Source organism: Chiloscyllium plagiosum, chromosome 6, assembly GCF_004010195.1.
Source record: "Chiloscyllium plagiosum isolate BGI_BamShark_2017 chromosome 6, ASM401019v2, whole genome shotgun sequence".
Taxonomy (NCBI): Eukaryota; Metazoa; Chordata; class Chondrichthyes; order Orectolobiformes; family Hemiscylliidae; genus Chiloscyllium; species Chiloscyllium plagiosum.
Window position 1 is genome coordinate 79,778,705 of NC_057715.1, and position 23,151 is coordinate 79,801,855.

General features: G+C 40.1%; 1 protein-coding gene across 3 annotated transcripts in view; it reads left to right on the top strand.

Moving 5' to 3' along the window:
- Positions 1-23,151, top strand: part of sgcg (sarcoglycan, gamma) — a 661,907-nt gene that overhangs the window by 594,742 nt on the left and 44,014 nt on the right. For all 3 annotated transcript variants that reach the window (XM_043691949.1, XM_043691948.1, XM_043691947.1), the window contains one exon: positions 12,832-12,904. In XM_043691949.1, the coding sequence (XP_043547884.1) occupies positions 12,832-12,904 (73 nt within the window). The remainder of the gene's footprint in view (positions 1-12,831; positions 12,905-23,151) is intronic.

Genomic DNA, 23,151 nt, shown 5'->3' on the forward strand with positions numbered 1-23,151 from the left:
CTTCTAAAAGATACCATTTTAAGTTTCAGAAAATATTGCAAGATTTCTTTCAATGTACAAATTGACACAGATTCAGACCTTCATAAGACACATTAAACCTGGGATTTACAAGTAAAATGTATAAATGTTTACATTTAACTTTATCCAACTTTTAAATGTCAGAGGCTTTGACATTTTCTCCAAGTTACCTTCAATGGGATTACAGTATCATTGTAATTGATTGCTTACAGTCTGTAAACATATAAAGAGGATAAAACTGCACTGGCCTAAGTCAGGATCAATGTTGAACTGTGTGTGTGTCTCTCTCTCTCTGTTATCCCCCTCTCATCCTGTTGGCTTCTATTATCAAGATCTGAAATATTTCTGCATCCTTTTTTTTTAATCACACAATCATGGCATCACTGAAACAAAATCTAACTTTTATCCTGTAACAATCTGAGGCAAGTCCTCTAAATTATTATCTGGCTGTGGATCAGTGATTTTTCAAGTAGGCAATGTTTGTGAACCCTAGAACATAGTAAGAAAGTAAAACAATTTGATTCCATGAGTTTGTATACACAAATTAAAATTTACTAAACAAGATTAAAAAAATATTAAAATACACATTTACACAAGCACACACATACAAATACACACGCACACAACTTGTACTCGAACATTCCGAATTAACATGAGATCATTTGAGTTTGCTTGCTGAACATCTCACATCAAATAGCAGAAGCAGTCAAGACAGAAGCCACATATTTGTGAGCAACTCCCCAGGCATTAGTGACACGAGGGTCTTGAAATTCATTAAAACTGCCTCCTTTGCAAAGGATTCTTTCACTTTCAAAAATCCAGCTTTGAACCTCACTCAAAAGCCAATCTATCATGAACAGCTCACATCATGTCTGCCCTAACAGTGCATTCTATTTGATTCCTGAGGTTGCCCTCCAGCACCTACTCACAGCACAATTCCAGCCCTTTCATACTGGTAGTTTCACTGAGGTTGCCTGCTCTCAGCCTTCCCCAAAACTCCAATATTTCTCAAGCATTCCGTGCAAATACTGCTTCTGGGATTCTTCCATGCACACTCTCAGCTACTGATCACCTCCTGGGACTTGAATTTCCAGCATCTCAGATAAACTGCTGCAAAAAACTCTTGAGCTCCCAGCTATGCAATTGCTGCTGTTGAAATTACATTCCACTGGGCTTCACAAGACCAAACTCTAGCATCTAATCAGTGGCACAACTCTCTCGCTGCATAGCACAGTACTCTGCCGCCAGTGGCCACTTTCTTTTCTTAACTGCATGGAATCAGCTAACAGCAACACTTTAACATCCTTCTAATTCCCTCTCTCTCACTGACAAATTAACTGCTGAACTGCTTGAACTTTGAATTATTCTGATTGATGTCTTAAAACACTCCAACAGAGTCCCTCCACTATTCCTAGTCAAAATTGAATGTAGCATTCTATCCCTGAAAGACACATTTTCCAGTTAAACCCCTTCACAGTTGCCAATTTTATACAAAAACATAGGTGAACAGAAAAATGGATCTTATGACTATACATGCCCAAATTATGATCCACGTCCTATGCTTCCTGCAATAATTGACTACACTTAGCATGGATTTCAGATTAAATTACATTACAATGTGGAAACAGGCCCTTCGACCCAACAAGTCCACACTGACCCGCCGAAGCATAACCCACCCATACCCCTACATTTTAATTAAGTCTTCACAGCTCCTGTTGCCAAGATGGTGTTATAACTCTTTTCCTCTGAAGCCACTATCCAACTATATCTGAGTCTGTCCCCAGTTTCACATTGAGGACGTCAGATATCTTTTAGACAAATTAATGCTAACTTCTAAATTCACTGCTTAGATGAATGAGCCCTCTTGAACAAACCTGCAAAGTACAGTGAAGTGAGAGAAAGAGACAAACAGTATGATGAACTAAAGTAGAATTTCTTGAAGGCTAAATATGCTTGACCAGCAGTGAAGATAGTGTGTTGCTGGGAAAGCACAGCAGGTCAGGCAGCACCTGAGGAGCAGGAGGCTCAATGTTTTGGGCATAAGCCCTTCATCAGGATTCTCCTGCTCCTCAGATGCTGCCTGACCTGCCGTGCTTTCCCAGCAAAACACTATCAGCTCCAGCATCTGCAGTCCTCACTTTCTCCCAGCAGTGAAGGCAGCATGGATTAATCCTCAAAGTCTAAGGACCTCTTGAACATCAATCGCACAATTCTCCTTCTCTTTGTCTTTCTTTATTATATCTCAGGAGTATTGTCACTATAAAAGTGATGGTGATGATGATGCCCAAGATGACTTGGATTCTTTTATATTATTTCTAATTCTGACATCCTTGTGCCATGTCTGGACCTATCATAACCCTTTCAATTGATTGAAAGGGCAGTCACTAGCTTTTTCTCCCACCTTCTTGGCTCAGCTGTTGTGGTCGGTAACTGGAAACAGATGTTCATACTTTGTGCTTCACCTTACCTGTGAGACTTCCAGAAAACAAGTTTCCTCTTATTCATGCAGTATAGCTAATTAACCGTCTGAAGATGTTAAAACATGTTAAATGGCTTCTTTTGTGGAAAAACAGGAAAATAAATCTTAAATGTATTACTATTGAATATAACCAAATGATCAGAATGTTAGAAAACTATCCTAATTAAAAAGGTATGTGTGATTTGTATATGTACTAGTCTTCATCATTGTAAGGAAGGAGTCACGCAGAGGATCAGTTCTGTTTGAGTTTGAGTATGTGATTAAGACAATCAGATTCTGTGACTCAGTACAGACAAGCAAGCATACTGAGTTCTTATCGGTAATTCAGTTCTTCTCACAGTGTTGAGAATCTTGTATCTTGCAACTGCAGATTTCAACAGCATAGTCTGTAACTGTTTAATTCACCACACACTCAGCAGGCAAGAACTTAAGCTTGTCTACTTAATGCGTTTAGTATGAAATCCCAAAATACTAGTTGTAATGAATACAAAATTTTACATTAGTAAATTTTACAACTTCTCTGCCATGGTTCCAAAACACAGTAAGGGCTTTCAAATGCACTTGTTGGACTATGACCTGGTGTTGTGTGATTTTTATCTTTGTCCTCACTGAAGGCATTCCCACCTATAAGGAAACCCAGCCTCTGCACACAATACCCAACAATTTATAGTAGGTTCCCAGGAATCACTGGGAATATGCTATTCTTTATATGGAGATAGGATTCCCTGAAGGATTTTCATTAAATAGCAAATAGCAGTTATGCAAGTTCTGTTATTTACATAATCATAGTGATTATTGGCACTGCTGTGTCAGCCATTTACATATCTCTATCATTGTTGAACAGTACATTATATGGCTACATATTAATCCTCTGTACTATGAAAACAACATGTTGGGGACAGAGTGACACAAGTGGCACATAACTGAAACTACAGTAGTCTCCTGAGTACAGTGGGATTATTTAAAATGTACTGACTGGACAATAGCTTACTAATATACATGAATTATTTACCACTAAGTTACAGCAAGCTGTGCTTTCTGCAGCTCAGCAAAATCTCGTGGTTTGTCTCTAAGCCAAGAAAGAAGTCAGAGGGCAGAAACTTCCTAGGCCCCGAACAATGTGGGCTATGACAAGAAATTTGGGGAGGTAATAAGTGACGCATATCTCAAGGATATGACACACTTCCTGATCTGGATGTCAAGATTGGGATTCTAGACAGTGAGTGTTGAGAAGCCAATAGTTGAAGACTATCACTCATTACCACCCTCATTACTATCTGATCTCATCTCATTAATATGGACTCTCCTATTCTACCAACCACCAGATGGAAACTAGACACCAAGAGTTACTGACATGAAAGGCTTAATCGATACCTGGTCACTCCAAGACTCACCACTTGCTCTTCCAGGTCACCATCTTGGATATCCAGCACCAACGTCTCAGGGTACACTCCATAGGCAGCAGCTGAAAGCATATCATTCCATAGACATTGATAGCTGACACATATCAACCTCACCACATCACAGATCCACTTCCAGCATGGTCCTGTACTTCAATATTATACTTTGTAGCACACCAGTACCTCTCATTGGATGCTGCTGCAAGAGGGACAGACACTCAGCTGATGGATTAGACCAAGTTGCATTTTCAAGCTGTTTGCTTGGTGTCTTAATGCTCACTACCTGGATGCTCACACATTCCTGCATTGCCTTTTTGGGTTTTGCCCCCTCTGCTAGAACTTAAATGTTGACAGTTCTTTGGTCTTGTTGACACAAAGCCAGCAGCTTGTCACACTGGTCAGTAATCATCTGTCAAGGGGCTGACCATGTTGCTCTGTGGTACACTGCTCGGTCAACCTGATACCTGCACCATATGCCAAACACATTACATGGGCAGCAGATAGTCAGCCATGTCTGAAAGTCAGAGGGGAGTCGTATTCCATCAAGTGCTGGGAGACATCCTTCAGTCTGGTTGTCCCTGCACAGTTAGTTAATGGCAGCCTCCTATACCAATGCAGGGGCTTTTGTACAGTCAGCTGATTGCCAGGGCAGTCAGCGTCAGAGGGTCTATACCTCTTCATATGGGTAATTGGGCCATGCTCAGCCCAATGGGTCCAGTGAACCCAATTTCAGGATGTCAAGGGTGTTATATAGATACCAGTCAGGGATCTCATCACTCATTGTTCAAGGCTCTCCAACTAAGTCATTCAAAGAGGGCAGGGGGAACACAAGGTCAAACTTGGGGGTCCATTCGCTAAAACTCCAGAGGGAAATATCAGGGGTTAGTGCTACAGGAGGGAGACTGAGGAACTTAATTGTGGGGACTGGAGTCAAAATGCTGGGATGCAGAGTGGATTACAGTAGTGAAGGCAACAACTCAATATACAAGGAAGGGGTAATGATAAAGCATAGGAGGGAAATGGTTAATTAATGCAGGGAGATGGGGCTTATTGACTGTAAGCAGCATCCTTACTTCCATGGAAGGACAGTACACCTCTGAGTAATACTTATTTTGTGAACCAAAGGCATTAGCCTGCTGTGTGCTGTCCAAATCCATGCCCCATACCATGACCATGCAGTGAAGGATAATCCCCCTAATGGCTATGACATGACAACAATGTTTGCCTGCCTAGGAAGAGAGCGTTTGTTTGCCAAAGCAGCAGTCACTTGCCATTTACACATGGTGCTGGAGCGGCTCATTTTACAACTCGTACCGTTGAACTTTAAGCACGAAGATTGGGTGGGCCCTGTACCTTCAATCCTATAGTGAAAAGTGAAAATATATTTACAAATATGAAAATGTATTTCAAATGACATGTCTACCAGCCCTGTATTTCTTATGAGGAAGGGGCACCCGGAGTGATGTCAAAGCTCCCTCATCCCCCAGTCAGCTTAGCGTGGGTGGTGAGCACCTTTGGCTTGAGCAATGCAGTGTGGGTCTACATGTACATCAGGGTGCTGGACCTGTCTATCCAAGGCAGTCACCAACCTGTCCATGGAGGTAAACTTTGTCTCCTTGATAAACCTGCCTTGAGCAGCAATATGAAGTGCCAAATTGCTAACAGTGTGGGATGCTCTCCTACCTGGGGTTTGAGCATGGGCCTGGTTTCTGGCAGTCACTGAATCATCTAATCATACAATACAGAAGAGACCCTTTAGCCCATTGAGCCTGTACAGACCCTACCACCTACACTAGTCCCATTTTCCTACACCAGGCCTTAGTCTTGGGTGTTATCCCACTTCTCCGAGTGCCAGCAATCTGGTGAATTTCTTCCTCAGCCAACTTTGAAAATGTGCAGTGAAGAGCTCACCAACAGCTCCACCCACCTCTAATCTGGATAAAATAACCACCAAGGTGTCAGTATCTGAGTTGGTGGTAGGTGCAGAAGGCAGCCTTGCTGGTCTTTCCTCACTGGTACCTCTACCCTCTTCCTCAGAGATGGAGGAGGGCATGGCTCATGGGATCAGCCTCTTGATCACAAAGACCATGGGCAGGCCACTCACGCCCAAAGGTGACACAGAATCCTCTCCCCAGAGCAAGTGAGCAGACTAATATTCAGCACCCCACCTTGTGTCCCTGGCTCTTTCTCTCCTCTTATGGACTGTTTTCACTTGAAATGCAAGAAACCGTGGGATTGACTCAGATGAACGTGGATGGTACAGTTGGTGAGGTTCGCAAAGTCCCCTCTAGTAGGTTATGATTTGGAGATACCGGTGTTGGACTGAGGTGTACAAAGTTACAAACCACACAACACCAGGTTATAGACTGACAGGTTTAATTGGAAGCACTAGCTTTCGGAGTGCCATTCATCAACCACCTGATAAAGAAGCAGTGCTCCGAAAGCTAGTGCTTCCAATTAAACCTGTTGGACTATAACCTGGTGTTGTGTGATTTGTAACCCTCTAGTAAGTGAGTAGGCAGCGTAGCCTCCATTCAGGGTTAGTAAAATGGGGATTTTTAGGAGGGGTGTAAGACCAAGTGAGGGAAGAGCTTAGAGGCGAGAGCCTAAGTCTCAGTGGAGTTGGGTACAGATACAGTGGGGATGAGGTAGCAGACAGAAGATGTTAGCTCTTGCTGTGTCAGAGTGAGGAAGGTCCATCGCTTTCTTTAGGCCCAGCTGCTGAGCTTTTTCCAGACAATGGCACTGGCCTGGGTGGCAGCCTCAGACCAGGCTGGCAGATCTGGTGTCGTGGCCCCCTCTGCTTGTCTGGGGAGAGGTGAGGACCTCCCTCTTGTACATCACCCTATCCAGCAGGCTCTTCAAGCAATGTTCCCTCTAAACAGCACAGTCGCTCAGAGTGTCTGCATTTGCTGATCAGCGTGCGGACACATTGATTTCCAGTTCTGGAATCTGCTGCCACATGGAGGTCCGTGGGAAAATGAGAGGGAATGTAGTCTCCATGTCCCTGTGTGCAAAAAGGGCAGCAGTTTTCCCCATTTGCCATGTCCTGGGCAAATGTTTCCTAGGTTTCAGGGCAGTTCTGAGCTGCCAGTGTTTGACCAAAAGTGCAATGACATTTTAACAAGAGATCTCAGGATATCCTGGCAGTGGCAAATACTTCTGGCTACAATAAATGGGAAAAATGGGCTAGCATCAGATAAGAGAGTTGCCATAGGGCATGGCATGTAGTTAATGAGAAGATTGGATGGGAAAACCTGCTACGCCTCACAAATGGAAACCCTTCATGCAACTCAATAAAACTAACGCTCTGCCAATTTCCTATGAGATTCGGCTTTTAGTCTTAAACTGAGTTTCCAAGGTGAAAGGAAAAAGAATCTGAAAATGTGGTAAACTACTAAAGGGCTTTGCAATTGGTTTAGTGATTATGCTCAGTATCCAGAGGATGTAAAGATCTTATTCTGCTGAACGATCATTCATAAGTGTGTCAAATGACTTACTTGTTGACAAATAATATGATCAGTCTCCTCAGATGTGAAGCAAAGTGAACGGATGAAGAATGAAATGTAAAATTAACCAGACAGAGATATTCAAGAGATGAAAATACACAACTGGGAATACAGTAGTTACAGTCAACTGTAACTGTTCCAGTATTGCCTGTCATTTTTCATCCCTTATCGTTATTAGGCCTAAGCTACCATTGGTTTTATAGTCTATTAAATCCTTGATACCAGAGATTTAAAATTCTGTTCTAATACTGATTTCAACCAATAGAAATGTAAGAATTGAACAGCACCAGTGATGCATTGAATACTCTCCTGGATTTATACTTCTGCAAATCAATGTTTGCAAATTAACTTGATTGAAATTTTATCTGAGCGCTATTTAATATTGTCTGTGATTCCATCCATATTTAATAACTCTTGGAATGATACAGCTTAGTATAGAGTCTCAGAGCATGTCTCTATTCTTTGAATGGTGCCAAGTGCTGAGGTTCTCAAATCATGGTTTGAACCAATGATCAGGATTATGTTAACAAGTGTATGGTTCAGGTATCAGTACACAATTTAAAAACATCATCATGGATGTCACAGAAAAAGGAAGATTGGGGGTGAACTTGAAATAGATTTTATTTCTCTCTTAAGCTCAAGACTACAAAGTACTATTTAATTACGCATCTCTCCTTTTACTCCCTTTGCTTGCTAATATAGGCTAAAGGGATTTTCCCCAAACCCTGTTTTTTGTGTGTTCAAATTCTCAACATAAACTCATTGCAAAAACTTATAAGATGATCTCAAGCCCTCAACATGACTCCCATCGGACCAACTCCAAGCCAGGGTCAGCATCTCTTATTTCTCTGCAGTTTTCATGGAGTCAGGCAGTTTAAAGTGCTAAAAGAAGCATGCGTTTCATGGAACCTTGAGATATCATGAGGCTGAGGGGTGACCTTATAAAAGTTTACAAAATTATGAGGGGCATGGATAGGATAAATAGACAAAGCCCTTTCCCTGGGGCTGGGGAGTCCGGAAGTAGAGGGCATAGGTTTAGGGTGTGAGGGGAAAGATATAAAAGAGACCTAAGAGACAACTTTTTCACACAGAGGGTGGTACATGTATGGAATGAGCTGCCAGAGGAAGTGGTGGAGGCTGGTACAATTGCAACATTTAAAAGGCATTTGGATGGGTATATGAATAGGAAGGGTTTGGAGGGAAATGTGCCAGGTGCTAGTAGGTGGGACTAAACTGCGTTGGGATATCTGGTTGGCATGAATGGGTTGGACCGAAGGGTCTATATTCATGCTGTACATCTCTATGACTCTATAAATGAGGGAATATTTGAAAGGCAAGTTCAAAAGGGTCATGCCCTCATTCTGAGCTTTAATATCCTAACACTAGCCCAAATAACTCATCATGTCTAAGCAAGGTGAGCGAGTGTTAAGATAGACAGGAAATAAGAAGAATATAGGAATATTCAAGAAGAACAGGAAGGCAGAAGAAGGTGGAGGATTATCAGTGCTAGTCAAATTGGTCTTTGTGCAATAGTTAGAAATGACCTTGCTCAGGAGATCAGAATGTACAGTCAGTTTGTTTGGAGATGGAAAGAGTAGAGGAAAGTGTCGTGAAGTTGAAGGCGTGTAGTGTACTTTTAAGAGAGACAGAATGCTGTTCTGAACAGAGAGTTACAAGCACCCATGTAAAGGACTAGATGGCAAACCCAGAGTGTACCGGAAAATTGAAAATATGTAATATTTGGCTGTGAAATGAATACCTGAATTTTGATTGCTGTTTTGACAACAATTTGAATTTAACCAATCAGTTTAAATTATGCCACAGAGTACTAAAACCCAATCGAATTTGAATTTATTGTTTTGCCAACATCAAACCAATGAGACAATCTGACAATGGTTGGGGGGGGATCTAAAATGCGAACATTTTGAAGATGGGTCAGAGAGTAACTGCCATAAAAAAAGAAACTCATGGAGAGCTAACATCTTGCTCTCAAAGAAATTAGAAAACACTCTCTATCAAAGGTACCTTTTCATATGAAAGATAATCGCAGTAAAAAGAAAGAAGACGACCCAGTGCCAGGAGAAGAAAGACACTGAAGAAGACAGCCACTGTGTGGTTTTGAAATTAAATTGATGTAATTTTAATAAGTGTCTTATTGGAACAGCATATTGTTATAGAGTTGGAGGCAGGTAATAAGCAGTTAAGAGAAAGGGGGGCTTAGAGTTGTGAATAGTTGTTATTTGATATTTACTTTTAGAGTTAAAGAATAAATTAACATTATTTTCTTTAAATAGTGGAATTTGGGGAGTTCTCTGTCCCTCATATTGGAACAGATTACAAGGCGAGGCAAGCTTTTCTGGGTGTTTGACTTGATTAGGAGAGGGGTTCACCTCCATGTCGTAACAAAAGAGATCACTTTTGGGAGTGATCTACTGATTCCATGATGTAACCATGATGTAGGACAAAGTATACAAAAAGTGCTTGAGATATATTGGCTTATGATAATGGATGGCACTAATTTTTAAGATTTTAATCTAAATATAAACTTGTCACAGCAGCCTTGATGAAGAGACCATAGAATGCTGTTGAGAGAGTTCCTGAGAGTACAACATTCTGGAACTGACCAAAGATCAGGCTAATATAAAATCAAAAAAAAAGAGCTAGAGAAACACAGCATGTCTGGTCGCATCTCTGGAGACAGAATCAGAGTAAGCCTTTGAAATCTGATATGACTCAGCTTCAGAACACAGACAGGAGGTTATACTGGACTCGATTCTATGCAATGTATCAGGATTATTTAATAACCTCTGAGTAAAGTCACCTTAGGTAACAATGATCATATTATGATTGAATTTTCTATCCAGTTTAAAATGGAGAAGAGTAAGACTATACTTTGAACTTAAAAACGGCAACCAACTGGGCATGAAAGCTCAATTAGTTGAAGTGAATTGCAATATTAGTCCAGAAGATAGATCAGAAGAAAAGCAGCGGTAGACATTTAAAGGGATATTTCAGAGAATTCAGCATAAATCTATGCCTACTACCATGATGAATTCTCAAGGGGAGGACTCGCCATTTGCGGTTAACTGAAAAATTTAAGGAGAAAGCATATAATTATGCAAAGGTGACTGCCTGAATGCAAAAAATAGCAGAGAATGATGTTAGAACCCTCATTATTTTTCATTATTTTAATATTTGTTCTTTTGTTGATTTTGGTTTGGGGGCTGAAGATGACTTGTGTACTTTGCGAAACAGCTTATAGTAAAAGGAAAATTAACAGATCAAAACAAGCTCCTGTTTGTATGTAAGGCCAGACCTGCAGATTCATTGCAGGCTGAGCCTTAATCAAAGTGTTTTGAACTGACATAGCAAGTTATTAACCAAATCAGTTCCTCAGAATTGGTTCAACATGTCTGGATGAGATCCTATGTTCAAGCAGATGGCAGATGTTCAGTGGTAATTGAAGCCTCAAGAAAAGAAAATCAGTCTATGAGGGCAGAAGCAGAGTTAGAGTTGTCTTTCAACTGTGGTTTGTGTGAAGGAAATGACCTTGATTGTTGACAGCACAACATGAAGATTTGAAAGCTCCCCACCTAATTTCCCACACAGGCCTTTGGATCTCAGAGAGGGGAAGGCTGTGTTAAAAGTATTACTACATTTTTCTGAGTGAACTGAGAAGGTCACCCTGATCAACAGTTCCAGAAAGCAACCAAGGAGTTCACATCTATGCCTGTGAAACAACACATTGTGAAAAGCATTTAAGTAATCTGACCAGTTATGTTACTTTATTTTTCTTTTAACTGTGTTTGGCTGGCTGTCTTTTGTGTGAATAGGGGCTGAGAACAAATGTTTTGGATTTAAAGCATAGACATTAATCGGATTGCCTTTGTGTTTCTCTTTCTCTCTGCTAAAGTTATTGTACGTTTAATAAATGGTTGAGTCTTTTGCTTGAGATGCAAAAATCAATGTTTGGAATTAAATATTTACAAGTCTGGATTGGATATTCCAAAATCTGATTAGGAACCTTGGGAGTAACTGTTGGGGTTCCCTTAAGGTTTAACTTTACTGTGTTGTGAATACAGAGGCAGAAAGGCTGATTTGGTTTGGCTGTCTATCTCCAACTAACCATGTGTTATCGTGTTGTCCAATTATTTCCTAGCCCTATTTTCTTTTCATGAATGTGAATCATACTTGACTTTGAAAAAATTATAACCCATTCCGAAGTGCTGAAGTCTTTATGGCAGCAAACAAACTCATCGTTGTAATCATTTTCCCAACATGTTCTAATCACTTAATATTGCAAATTATGTGATGTTGGTCTATTTTAATTTTAGTAGAGAATTTCTTGTTTGCTCACTAAAGAACCTCAGAAGCGTAGAGAGATTTCCTACCTTTGCTATTCCCGCCAAATTATAAGCGGGCTGTAAGTTTTGACAGAAAACAAGAATGCAAGAAATCTTACACTGTCACTGACCCCTGTGGAGAATATGCTTGTGAAAAATGTAAGTGTTCCCTCTACAATAGGCTTGTCAAAAATAAATTTTGTGTAAAATATAAGGCTCAGTGCTGCAGAAACCACAATCAGAGGTCATAAGGCTCAGTGTGGACCATAGGGGACAAAATGTTGCCTTAGCAAACACGTACACAAAACCACAAACAGGTCATAAGGCTCAGTGTGGGGGAGAAGTGTTGAGCTAGCAAGCACATACACAGTTTGCAGCGAAAAGGGGCGCACGCTAACAAAAGACCACAGAGGGATGTGGTGAAACCGTCAAGCTAATACCTGCACTTTGTCACGTGTAAAGCCAAATAAGGCAAGAAACAAACAAGAGTAAGGGGCGACAGGCTGAGAGTAGTGGGAGAAGTAAACAGGGGAGGAGTGAAGTGAGTAGCTTATGATAGGTTTGACGCTTTGCATGCTAAGCCAATAAGCTAAAAGAGGAGTACTGAGAGACTCAGCTATGTAACGTGTTAATCGGGGTGCCTACTTGTCACCCATTCTTATAAGAATGTTTTAATAAATACCTGCTTCGGATTTTGATTAAGACTGAAATTATTGAAGAGTGAGAGCCATTTCTCACACCCCTAACAATGAAAGGAAGTTTTGGCCCTGTTTTCAGTTACATGATGATGAAGGAAAACATTTGTTTTACAGACTTGGAACTCAAAAAGAAAATTGTGCTCTACAGCTGTCAGTTAACGATAACTTACTGAGCTGATGTTATGGTTAATCACAAACATTGCAGTTATTATTTTGGTTACAGAAAGGCCTTCGATCCATACTTGTGCAGCACTTTTAAGTTTACTCGACAGAGATTTGCAACTGTTATATTTGATGTGAAAACCAAGTTCCTCATTTGATCTTGTGTTTATGTTGTGTCATTGGTTCAACTGAATTGCATTTATTATGTCTCTCTTTATCCAGGACCAGAAGGTGCTCTCTTTGAACATTCTGTGGAGACACCAGTTGTCAGAGCTGAACCATTCAAGCAGCTCAGGTAGGAAACAAACTCATAAATAACAAAGACCAACTTGTTCTAGCTGTGTGTCTGAATTCTAATGTAGTTTCAACAAAATTGCAAGTACTATTCAAAAACGCACAATTGTTTTGAGTAGATTCGTAATGCTGATACAATTGTTGCAGCAATAATTTTCAAATGTTAGAGCTTAACAGGTCATTTAATTTGTGCATTACATCCTTTAATGCATTTTCTTAGACCAAACTTCAATAAACTAATGGAGGTAATTTTTAAACTTTTGTTCATTGTGAGATTTCTGCATACAGATTTTTCAATTAATTCCTGATTACTAAAGTTAAATGAGAAATACTGATAACATATTTCAATAATTTTAGGCATTTAAGAAACATGAATTATTAACAAGATGATTATTAATCATGAATCATTAACAAGTGACAACATCTTGGCACTTTTACTTGATATCATTGTACAAAACTTAGTGTAATAAGCCCCTGCTTATTTTAGTCCCAGAACAAGATGTTTTAAAATCATCCTTCTATAACAATCATATCTTGTACACAAAACAGTGAAAGTTCTCTATGTCCAAACACATGTAAATTCTTCAAAAGCAATGGTAACAGAATTTAATCTGATGAGCTTCTTACCATTGATTCCCTGATAATTAATTTTGATTACAAGGCAGTCAAAATCTAATAGAATAAGTAAGAAACTCCAGTTTGCTCAAAGAGAGAATAAAGTCGATCGAACCTAGTGCAATAAAAAATAATGGTTGAAAGTGTCACATCTTTTAATCTGTGCTGTACCTGAATTTCTGAATGTTTCTGTTTTTTCTCGATAAAAAATCTAAAGACTAGCTCATCATTTGATACTTTATCAAGTCAATACAGCAGTAAACCTGCACAGGTAAGTCTGTCACCAGGGACATCGGATCTTCCCATTGACTTCCAGATAACAATGAATGCTGTAAGGTCCGAGCTGCACAAGCAGCAACCAACTAATTATGTTTGTATTGTTGAACCCGAACAATAGTCCAGTGCATATTTAGTACTCCGTGAAGCCTTGGTTCTTACCCATGCAGTCTGTGTTACATTCATAGGATATAGATCAGTAGAGCACCTCGATACAGGATGAGACAGGAAAACAATAATCCACCAGCGTAGATTTATCACCAGTTTGCATTTATAATTCTTTAAGCATGGTTGTGTTTCTGTGCGTTTTTTAAAGCAGAGATATATCACAATGGTTTGGACACATCTTAGATGTTCAGTTTAGATTACTAATTGTACTCATTAATATTGAGTTGCACCACCACATTATTCCTTTTTTTCCCTAATGGATTCGGCATAAATTTCATGTGAATTTAACTAAGGAGTAAGTGCTGGATCAGTGGTGCTGGAAGAGCACAGCAATTCAGGCAGCATCCGACGAGCAGCAAAATCGACGTTTCGGGCAAAAGCCCTTCATCAGGAATAAAGGCAGAGAGCCTGAAGCGTGGAGAGATAAGCTAGAGGAGGGTGGGCGTGGGGAGAAAGTAGCATAGAGTACAATAGGTGAGCTGGGAGTTGGGGTGGAGTGGATAGGTGGAAAAGGAGCTAGGCAGGTCGGACAAGTCCGAACAAGTCAAGGGGACTTGAAGGGCTTTTGCTCGAAACGTCAATTTTGCTGCTCGTCGGATGCTGCCTGAATTGCTGTGCTCTTCCAGCACCACTGATCCAGAATCTGGTTTCCAGCATCTGCAGTCATTGTTTTTATCTAAGGAGTAAGTGCACCTGCATTGACAAAGCAGTTTTTAACTTAGCAAAATATGCTTCTAAATATTTGGATTCGTTTTTGGAAAGTGGAGAAACAATAATTACTCCAACATAGCTATACAATTATCTATGTTTTAAGAATAGTCAAAACACTTCACCTTTCAAAATAATATCAAACAAAGCAAAAATAAATGCAAAATATGAATTAAATATGAAGTTCCACTGAAAAATGTCAGGCATGTCATTGACTCCTAAATGCACTCTAAAATGACCTCGAAAGTCACTCTGTTGTATCATACTGTTACAAAGTCAGCCAGACCGTCTGGTATCAACCAAAAGCACCAGAAATAACATCAAACAGTTCCATAGAAGAGTCGTGTTAAACTCAAAATGTTAACTTTCTTCCTCTCACCACAGATGCTGCCAGGCTGGCAGGGTTTCTCTTGCACTTTGTATTTTTATTACAGCAAACCCAACCCTGTTGACAACTGCAACATCCTCCTTACCAACATCTGGGGGCTTGTACTAAAATCGGGAGAGTTGTCCCACAGACTAGTCAAGCAACAGCCTGACAGTCATACACATGGAATCAGACCTTACAGACAACATCCCAGAAAACACTATCACCTGGACGTGTCCTGTCTCATCAGCAGGACAGATCTACCAGAGGTGGCAGCACAGGGGTATGCAGTCAAGAGGGAGTTATCAGGCTCCATTGTGGGATAGATGCCAGAGGTGTTACTGTACTGGAAGAGTTTGGTTGGGGGAGCAGCAAGTTCTGGAGCACAAGTCTTCAGTACTGTTGCTGGAATGTCATCAGGCCTTAGCATATTCAATGTGTCCAACTGTTTTTGATATCACATGGAGAGAATAAATAGAATGAAGACTGACATCTGTGATGCTAGGGACCACTGGCAGAGGCCAATATGGATTATCCACTCAGTACTTCTGGCTGAAGACTGCTGCAAATGCTTCAATCTGATCCTTTGCATTCATGTACTGAGCTCTTCCATTATTGAGAATGGGGATGTTTGTGGAGCCTCCAGTGAATTGGCCACTATCATTTACAAATTGCAGACTTAGATCTGATCCATTGGTTGTGAAATCACTTGGCTCTGTCTATCACTTGGTTATGTTGTCTGACACATAAATAATACCAAGTTGTCATTTCACCAGGTTGAACCTCATTTTTACATATGCCTAGTCCTGCACCTGGCATGCCTTGCTGCACTCTTCATTGAACCACATGACTCGTTGGGAAATGGTTATGCGGGGATATGCCAGATCATGAGATTCCAGATTGTGTTGGAATACAATTCTGCTGATGATGATGGCTCACAGCAGCTCATAGACACCCACTCCTGAGTAGCTAGATCTGTTTAGATGTTATATGTCAGAAACATGAGATAACTGTCCATCTTTTGCCACTGGTCCTGAGGGCTACTTATAGACAAGGATATTGGCTTGGATTGTATGGCCAGCATTAAAGGAATAGCATTCATAACTCACCTTGCTGACAGATGTCAGCAAATTTCGCATAGGCTTTAGAAGGACATGGAGAGCAGATGCATAGGAGTGCCTACTAGCTGCAAGTTCCCTTCCAAGGCACACACCATCCTGATGGTTAGGCCACTGTTAGAATATTGCATGCAATTCTGGCCTCCTTCCTAGCAGAAAGATGTTGTGAAACTTGAAAGGGTTCAGAAAAGATTTACAAGGATGTGGCCGGGGTTGGAGGATTTGAGCTACAGGGAGAGGCTGAACAGGCTGGGGTTGTTTTCCCTGGAGCATCAGAGGCTGAGGGGTGACCTTATAGAGGTTTACAAAATTATGAGGGGCATGGATAGGATAAATAGACAAAGTCTTTTCCCTGGGGTTGGGGATCTAGAACTAGAGGCCATAGGTTTAGGGTGAGAGGGGAAAGATATAAAAGAGACCTAAGGGGCAGCTTTTTCACACACAGAGTGGTACGTGTATGGAATGAGCTGCCAGAGGAAGTGGTGGAGGCTGGTACAATTGCAACATTTAAGAGGCATTTGGATGGGTATATGAATAGAAGGGGTTTGGAGGGATATGGGCCGGGTACTGGCAGATGGGACTAGATTGGGTTGGGATATCTGGTCGGCATGGACAGGTTGGACCGAAGGGTCTGTTTCCATGCTGTACATATGACCCTATGACTCTATGTCATGGATTTGTCACTGTTCTGCGATCAAACCCAGGAACTCACTTCCTAACAGTACACTGTGGATGTTCCTATACCACATGACTGCAGTCATACTGTAAGACAGCTCATCATTTCTTGGGGCAGTTGTGGATGGGCAATAAATGCTGGTTCAGCCAGCAAAGTTCCATTTCTTTAATTGATTTATAAAAGGTTTATTGCACAAAGTGAAGCTCATATTATGAGGTAACATACTAGCATCAGTAGAAGATTGGCTGGCTGGCAGAAAACAGAGAGTATGCATAAGTGGGGACCTTTTTTCAGATTAGTAGAATGTGATAAGAGGGGCAAACAAGGTGAATGCTGGAGAAACTCAGCAGGACTGATGGCATCTGTGGAGAGAAAGAGTTAATGTTTTGAGTCTGGTATGGTTCTTTTTCAGAAGAGTGGGGTCCTGAATTATTCTGTGCTGAGCCCTTAAATGTTTACAATTTATCAATGAATTTGATGAGGATAACAAGGTATTGTGGCTAAATTCAGTAGCAACGTATTTTGTAAAGATGACAATATTAATGCAGCCAGCATAGATAAGTTAACTAAGTGGGCAATTTCTGGCAGTAGGAATTTATCGTGGGAAAATGTGAAGGAAGAATTAGAAACACAGTATTGTTTAAATGGAGAAAAACTACAGAATTGTAAAGTAAAGTGGAAATTAGATGTCCTATTGATGAGCCACAAAAAGTTAGTATGCAGGTGTTGCAAGTGATTAAGAAGTTTAACAAAATACTATTATTTAATATGAGAGGAACTGAACATAAAAGTAAAGATATTGCGCTTCTATTGAAGGGCATTGGTGAGACCAAATCTCAAATACTATCTGTAGTTTTGGTCTCCTTATCTAAGGAAGTATATACAGTAAATATGTTGGAGGCAGTTCAGAGGAGGCTTAGTAGGTTAATATCTTAAATGAGAAAGTTGGCTTATGAAGAAAGATTGGACAAATTGGACTTGTTTTCATGGGAGTTTAGAAGGGTGAGAGTGATTTGGTTGGTCTTGACAAGGTGGATGTGGAAAGGATGTTTCTTTTGATAAATCTAGAACTGAGCAATGCTGTTTTAAAATGCGAAGTTCCTCTTTAGGACATAGACGAGACCATTTTCCTCCAAGAATTGGAACTCTATCTCAAAAGGTGATGGAGTTGGGGTCATCGAATATTTTTAAAGCAGAGGTAGCTAAATTCTTTTAGGCAAAGGAACCAAGATTACCAGGAGTAGATGGGAATGCGGAATTTGGAACTCAGACCAGCGATGATCTATTTAAACAGTGCAGAAGGTTTAGAGGGCCGCTTCTGCTCCTAATTCATATATTTGTAAAGTCTACACACCCTGGTAGTAGTGCAGAGGTAGACATAGCAGCTGCCAGGTGTCAAGGCTGGCTGTTCAAAACGTGCAGCGAATGATGAAGCCTGCATAAGTTGACATGCAGGGCATATGGGGCCCTGAAGATTAAATAGAGTAGTATAGGTTTGTGTGAAGGGTATGAGTAATTGTGGAAGGTGGGTAAAGAGGCAGTGAAGGGCAGCTAGAGGTTACAGGTTGGCAATTAAGATGACAGGCCATGGGGATAAGTTGGGGGAATGAGGTGACATTGATGAGAAATGCAGTGCAAGGAATGAAGGCTAAAAGGCCCTTTTGGGAACAAAACGGACAAACTTCAGGAACCATGCTGAGACAAAATTACATTCAGAATATCTATTGCAGACTTCACCATATTTAAATATATATGTCTTTAATAAAAGCACACTCAAGACACTTTGAATCCTTTCAAGTCCATAATCCCTTTTAACAAATATTTGCATCGCATAAGACAACTAATACCTTTAAAGTACTTGGAGTTGTCAAACAAACTGTAGTTACAGGCACAATGCTGTGGTAATGGTAAGTTACAGGAGCTGCCAGTTTCACTAATAATGCACAGGCTATTAGAATTGTAAGCACCACTTCCTTTGCCTGCAAATCACTGCAAACGTTTTGGTTCAACATTTAAAGGGCAGCTTATTTAAATTAATTGACAGCTTCACAGTTACCCAAGTCTTTTCCAACTTTTTCACACTACCAACAATTCCAAAAGGGTACCTGGCTTCTCCAAAGATATCTGTAGGTTTAGGTCTTCTCTTAAAATTTATAAGTTGCATGAGTTATCTTCAGAAACTGTGGTTTCCAACTTGTTTTTGAATTGAAGTAGCTGCAGTTATAAATGTGTCACTGCCTCCATGAATTGCACAAGTGCACAATATGCCCCACTGTATGAATCCTCTCCCTCAACCCCCAGCACCAAATATGCCCGGTGAAAAATACAGGTGCTGGATTTCAGCATTTGACACTTCAGCACCCCTTTGGCTAAGAACAGAGCCCCTTCTGTCTCTGTGGAAATTTAGACCTAACAGTCTGCTCATGACTAATGTTAGATTAACTATACATTGATATCCAGTTTTGCCATTTGTCCCTGCTTGAATAAAATTGTTACAAAAATGTTTATAGTCTCTGTTAGTTCTTTCTCTGATGGCTTATCCACCTAATAACCTGGTTATTTTTCAAGAAACAATGTCTTTTCTACAGTTAGGTGCATAATTGTTCCACCTCCTGCTCTAGCACATATATATATTTCATTCACATTATCCTTTATAAAAACTAATGCAGAATATTTAATTTATATTTCTGATAGTTGAACTTGCCCCTAAATCTCATCTGTTTCTTAATGTCTTTAATTTTTTTTATGAAGTTATCATTGCCTTCAATCTTTTTTTAAAATTATTCTTATTTTTTATAATATATTTAAACTCTATTCTTGAAACATCTGTAGTGAGCATAATCCGATAGCTTTTCAGAAAGTGGACTGCGCAGATTTCACCAGCTCTTTGGTTTTTATTGAAAATGACATTGCTTTATGTTTTCAAATAGCCTGAAAGTAATATGTACACATCCATGCACTGGACAAGAAATAATTTTCAAAACAGAAACTCCGATTTGAATCTGATTAAGATCAGTCTGTGATTGGTCAAATCCCAAATAAATTTTAATTCCTGGCATCCTTTTAATAAAAGACATCACTGATCAGAGGGGCATTCAGCAAGCTGGAGGACAATGCTAGGAAGCCATGGAAATAATGAATGGAACTGCTGAAGCACACCTGGCCCATAAGAAAACCTAAACGTAATATTTTAAGGTTTTGTTTGTTGGGTGGTTTCCATTTAGTTTTCTAGCTGGTTTGGCCAGGCTAAAAAGCCACTGTACATCCCAGCACAAACCTCAAGTTAAAATGGGAAAATCACATATCAAGTCCTGATGATAGCATGGAGCTCAATCTACCCATTTAAAGAGGACCTTGTCAGCTAGCAGCATGTGATACTGCAATTCAAAATAAGGTCAAGAGAGGAACGGATTTATCCCCATGTCCTGGTTAACTGTCATCTCCTGCCAGGGTCACTATTTCAGGTGATTTTTATTTGTATCCATTCACAGGGTGAGGGCATCACTAGCTAGGCCAGCATTTATGGTCCATCCTTAATTGTCCAGAGGGCAGTTAAGAGTCAACCACATTGCTGTGGATCTGGAGTCACACCTAGGCCAGATCAGGCAGGAACAGCAGTTTCCTTCCCTAAAGGACAATAGTGAACCAAATGGGTTTTTCCAACAATTGATTCATGGTCATCATTTGACTCTTAATTCCAAGTTTGAACCTGGGTCCCCAGAAAATTACCTGGGTATCTGAATTAGTGGCCCAGTGATAATACCACGAGGTCATCACCTCGTGGTATAGAAACACAGGCTTATCTCCCACCATGTCAGCTGTTTAGAAAATTCTGGAATTAAAGAAAAAACAATCTAATGGAGATCATGTAAACATTATCAACTGTTGAAAAACCCATCTGGTTCACTACTGTCCTTTAGGGAAGACAAACTGCCATCCTTACCTGCTCTGGTCTATCAGTGACATCAGACCTACAGCAATGTGGTTGACTCTTAACAGTTTTCTGAACCATTGGAAATAGGCAATAAATGCTGGCCCATCCAGTGTTGTCCTCATCCTGTAAATGGATAAAAATAAAAAACACCCTGGCAGGAGACGACAGTTAACCAGGACATGGGATAAATCCATTCCTTTCCTGCCCTTATTTTGAATTGCAGTATCACATGCTGCTAGCTGACAAGGCCCTCTTTAAATGGGTAGATTGAACTCCATGGTATTATCAGGCATTGCTATGTCATTGCCCCATCCTGTGAAAGAAAAGAGAAAATAATTCAAATTGGGTGTAGCAGTTGTATACGTGGCTCCCCACAACTGCTCCACTATTCAGTAAGATCATCGATGATCCAATTGTGCCTCAACTCCATTTCCCTCCCTCGACCCCTCACAACTCTTCACTCCCTTGAAATTCAAACATTTCTGTTTCGCAGCCTTGAATATGTTCAATGACCTTCTCTGTTTTCTAGGGTGAAAAAATTCTAAAGGTTAGCAAACCTAAGAAAGAAAAAATTCTTCATCTTAGCGACCTTAAATAGGTTAACTTTGAGGCTGATACTGGGTCCATTAGTTTGAGATTCCTGCACAATGGGAAAGCCTCTCTTTGCATCTACCCTGTCAAATTCCCTCAGTGAGTACATTAAGACTCCACTTAGTTCTGTTGTAGAAAGGAAATAGAATGTACAAGAAAATTCTGAGCATCTTCTAAAGATTACTTTCTATTAACCAAAGCAGACATGAATCTAAGAATTGCCATCGAAGGCAGACGACTAGTTCAGCATCGAAAATACCCTGTACTCAAATTTCATTGCAACTCAATGCTTATTATCCTTGCTGCCAATTGTTGGTTTTCATAAGCACTCAAGTTGCGACAAAGTGCAACATTGCTTTTATATCTCTGAAAGTTCACCTTAGATATCACGGTTCATCATTAATTTCCGAAGATCACAGATTTCAGATGTTTACAGTACAGGGTATATGACGCAAAATGTGAATGACACATTTGTAGAATGCCTAACAATATACCTATCTCCACCAGGACTCCTTTAATATTCAATTAACAATGTACAAGTACTGTATCTATTATGTAATGCCTCTGGTCAAACCTGTGTATATTTGAACATTCTACTTTGCAGTCAGTGATTTGAGTTTGGGAACAAAGGACAAGAGACAAAGACCATAATCCATTATAATATTAATATGATTTTAAAAAGACAAGCAGTACTTTTTGAAAAGAGTGATGAGCAGTAGTATTTTGAATAGCAACGTCACCAACCTCAATTTTCATGACTGCACTGATACCGAATGAAATTAAAAGCAGCAAAAGCATACAATGATTGTGAAAACATTTGGTATCTACCAGAATTCTACTACTGTATTAGGAGTATCAAAAAGTGATAATAAAATTGATGCTTTAAGAAGTTCACTCATGGACTGATTAAAATGCAATATATGCTTATCACTGCTAGTAAGAGATAACTAGGGAGTAGATAACAAATAAAATAATAAAAATCTCATTTTTTTATGACAATTTGATTGAGGTTACCTTATCGAAAGCATGGAATGACTCATCCTATTGTTGGATGTCACTCATTGTTAGGAATGCTATTAAATATAGTTCTGGTTGGAAGTGCTAGCTACTTTACCTCTCCTGCTGTTTGTGTCTCTTATTATTGCTCCATTTAGACACTCAGACAAATGGTGAAATTGGGCTGGACTTTATGGCTGTAAATCTGGCAGGCCAAGGTCACAGATTACAGCAACCTGAGATCATCCTGCCTGTTTAAAATTATACTTTCTTCCCTTCCCTCTAAAGTCAAGAAGAATGAGAGATAATCTCATTAAAATTTACAAGACTTGAAAAAGACCAAACAGAGTGGAGGCAGAAAGGATGTTTCCTTTGGCAGGGGACACAGTCTCACAAGAAAAGGAAAGCTATTTAGATCAGAGATGAGGGAGCAGCTCTTCACTCTTGGGATAGTGAATCTTTGGAATCCTCTACTCTGGAGGTCTGTGGAAACTCCATCGTTGAATATGTTCAAGATAAAGTTTATTAGATTTCTTGATACTAATGTTATCAAGGGAAAGTGCAAGCAAATTGCTTATCATGAGCCATGATCTAAGCTGGTGCAGTAGGTTCAATGGTCTGCTCCTGCTCCTATGTCTTTATATGGAAGGCAAACAGGTGCCAAAATGTGAACATTATGTGATGGAAGTTGGAACAATGCAAAATGGAGAGATCTCAAACAGATCTAGCAACTCAAGACTGAGCATCCGTGAGGCACCGTGGGACATCAGCAAAATTATACTCCAACACATTCTGCAAC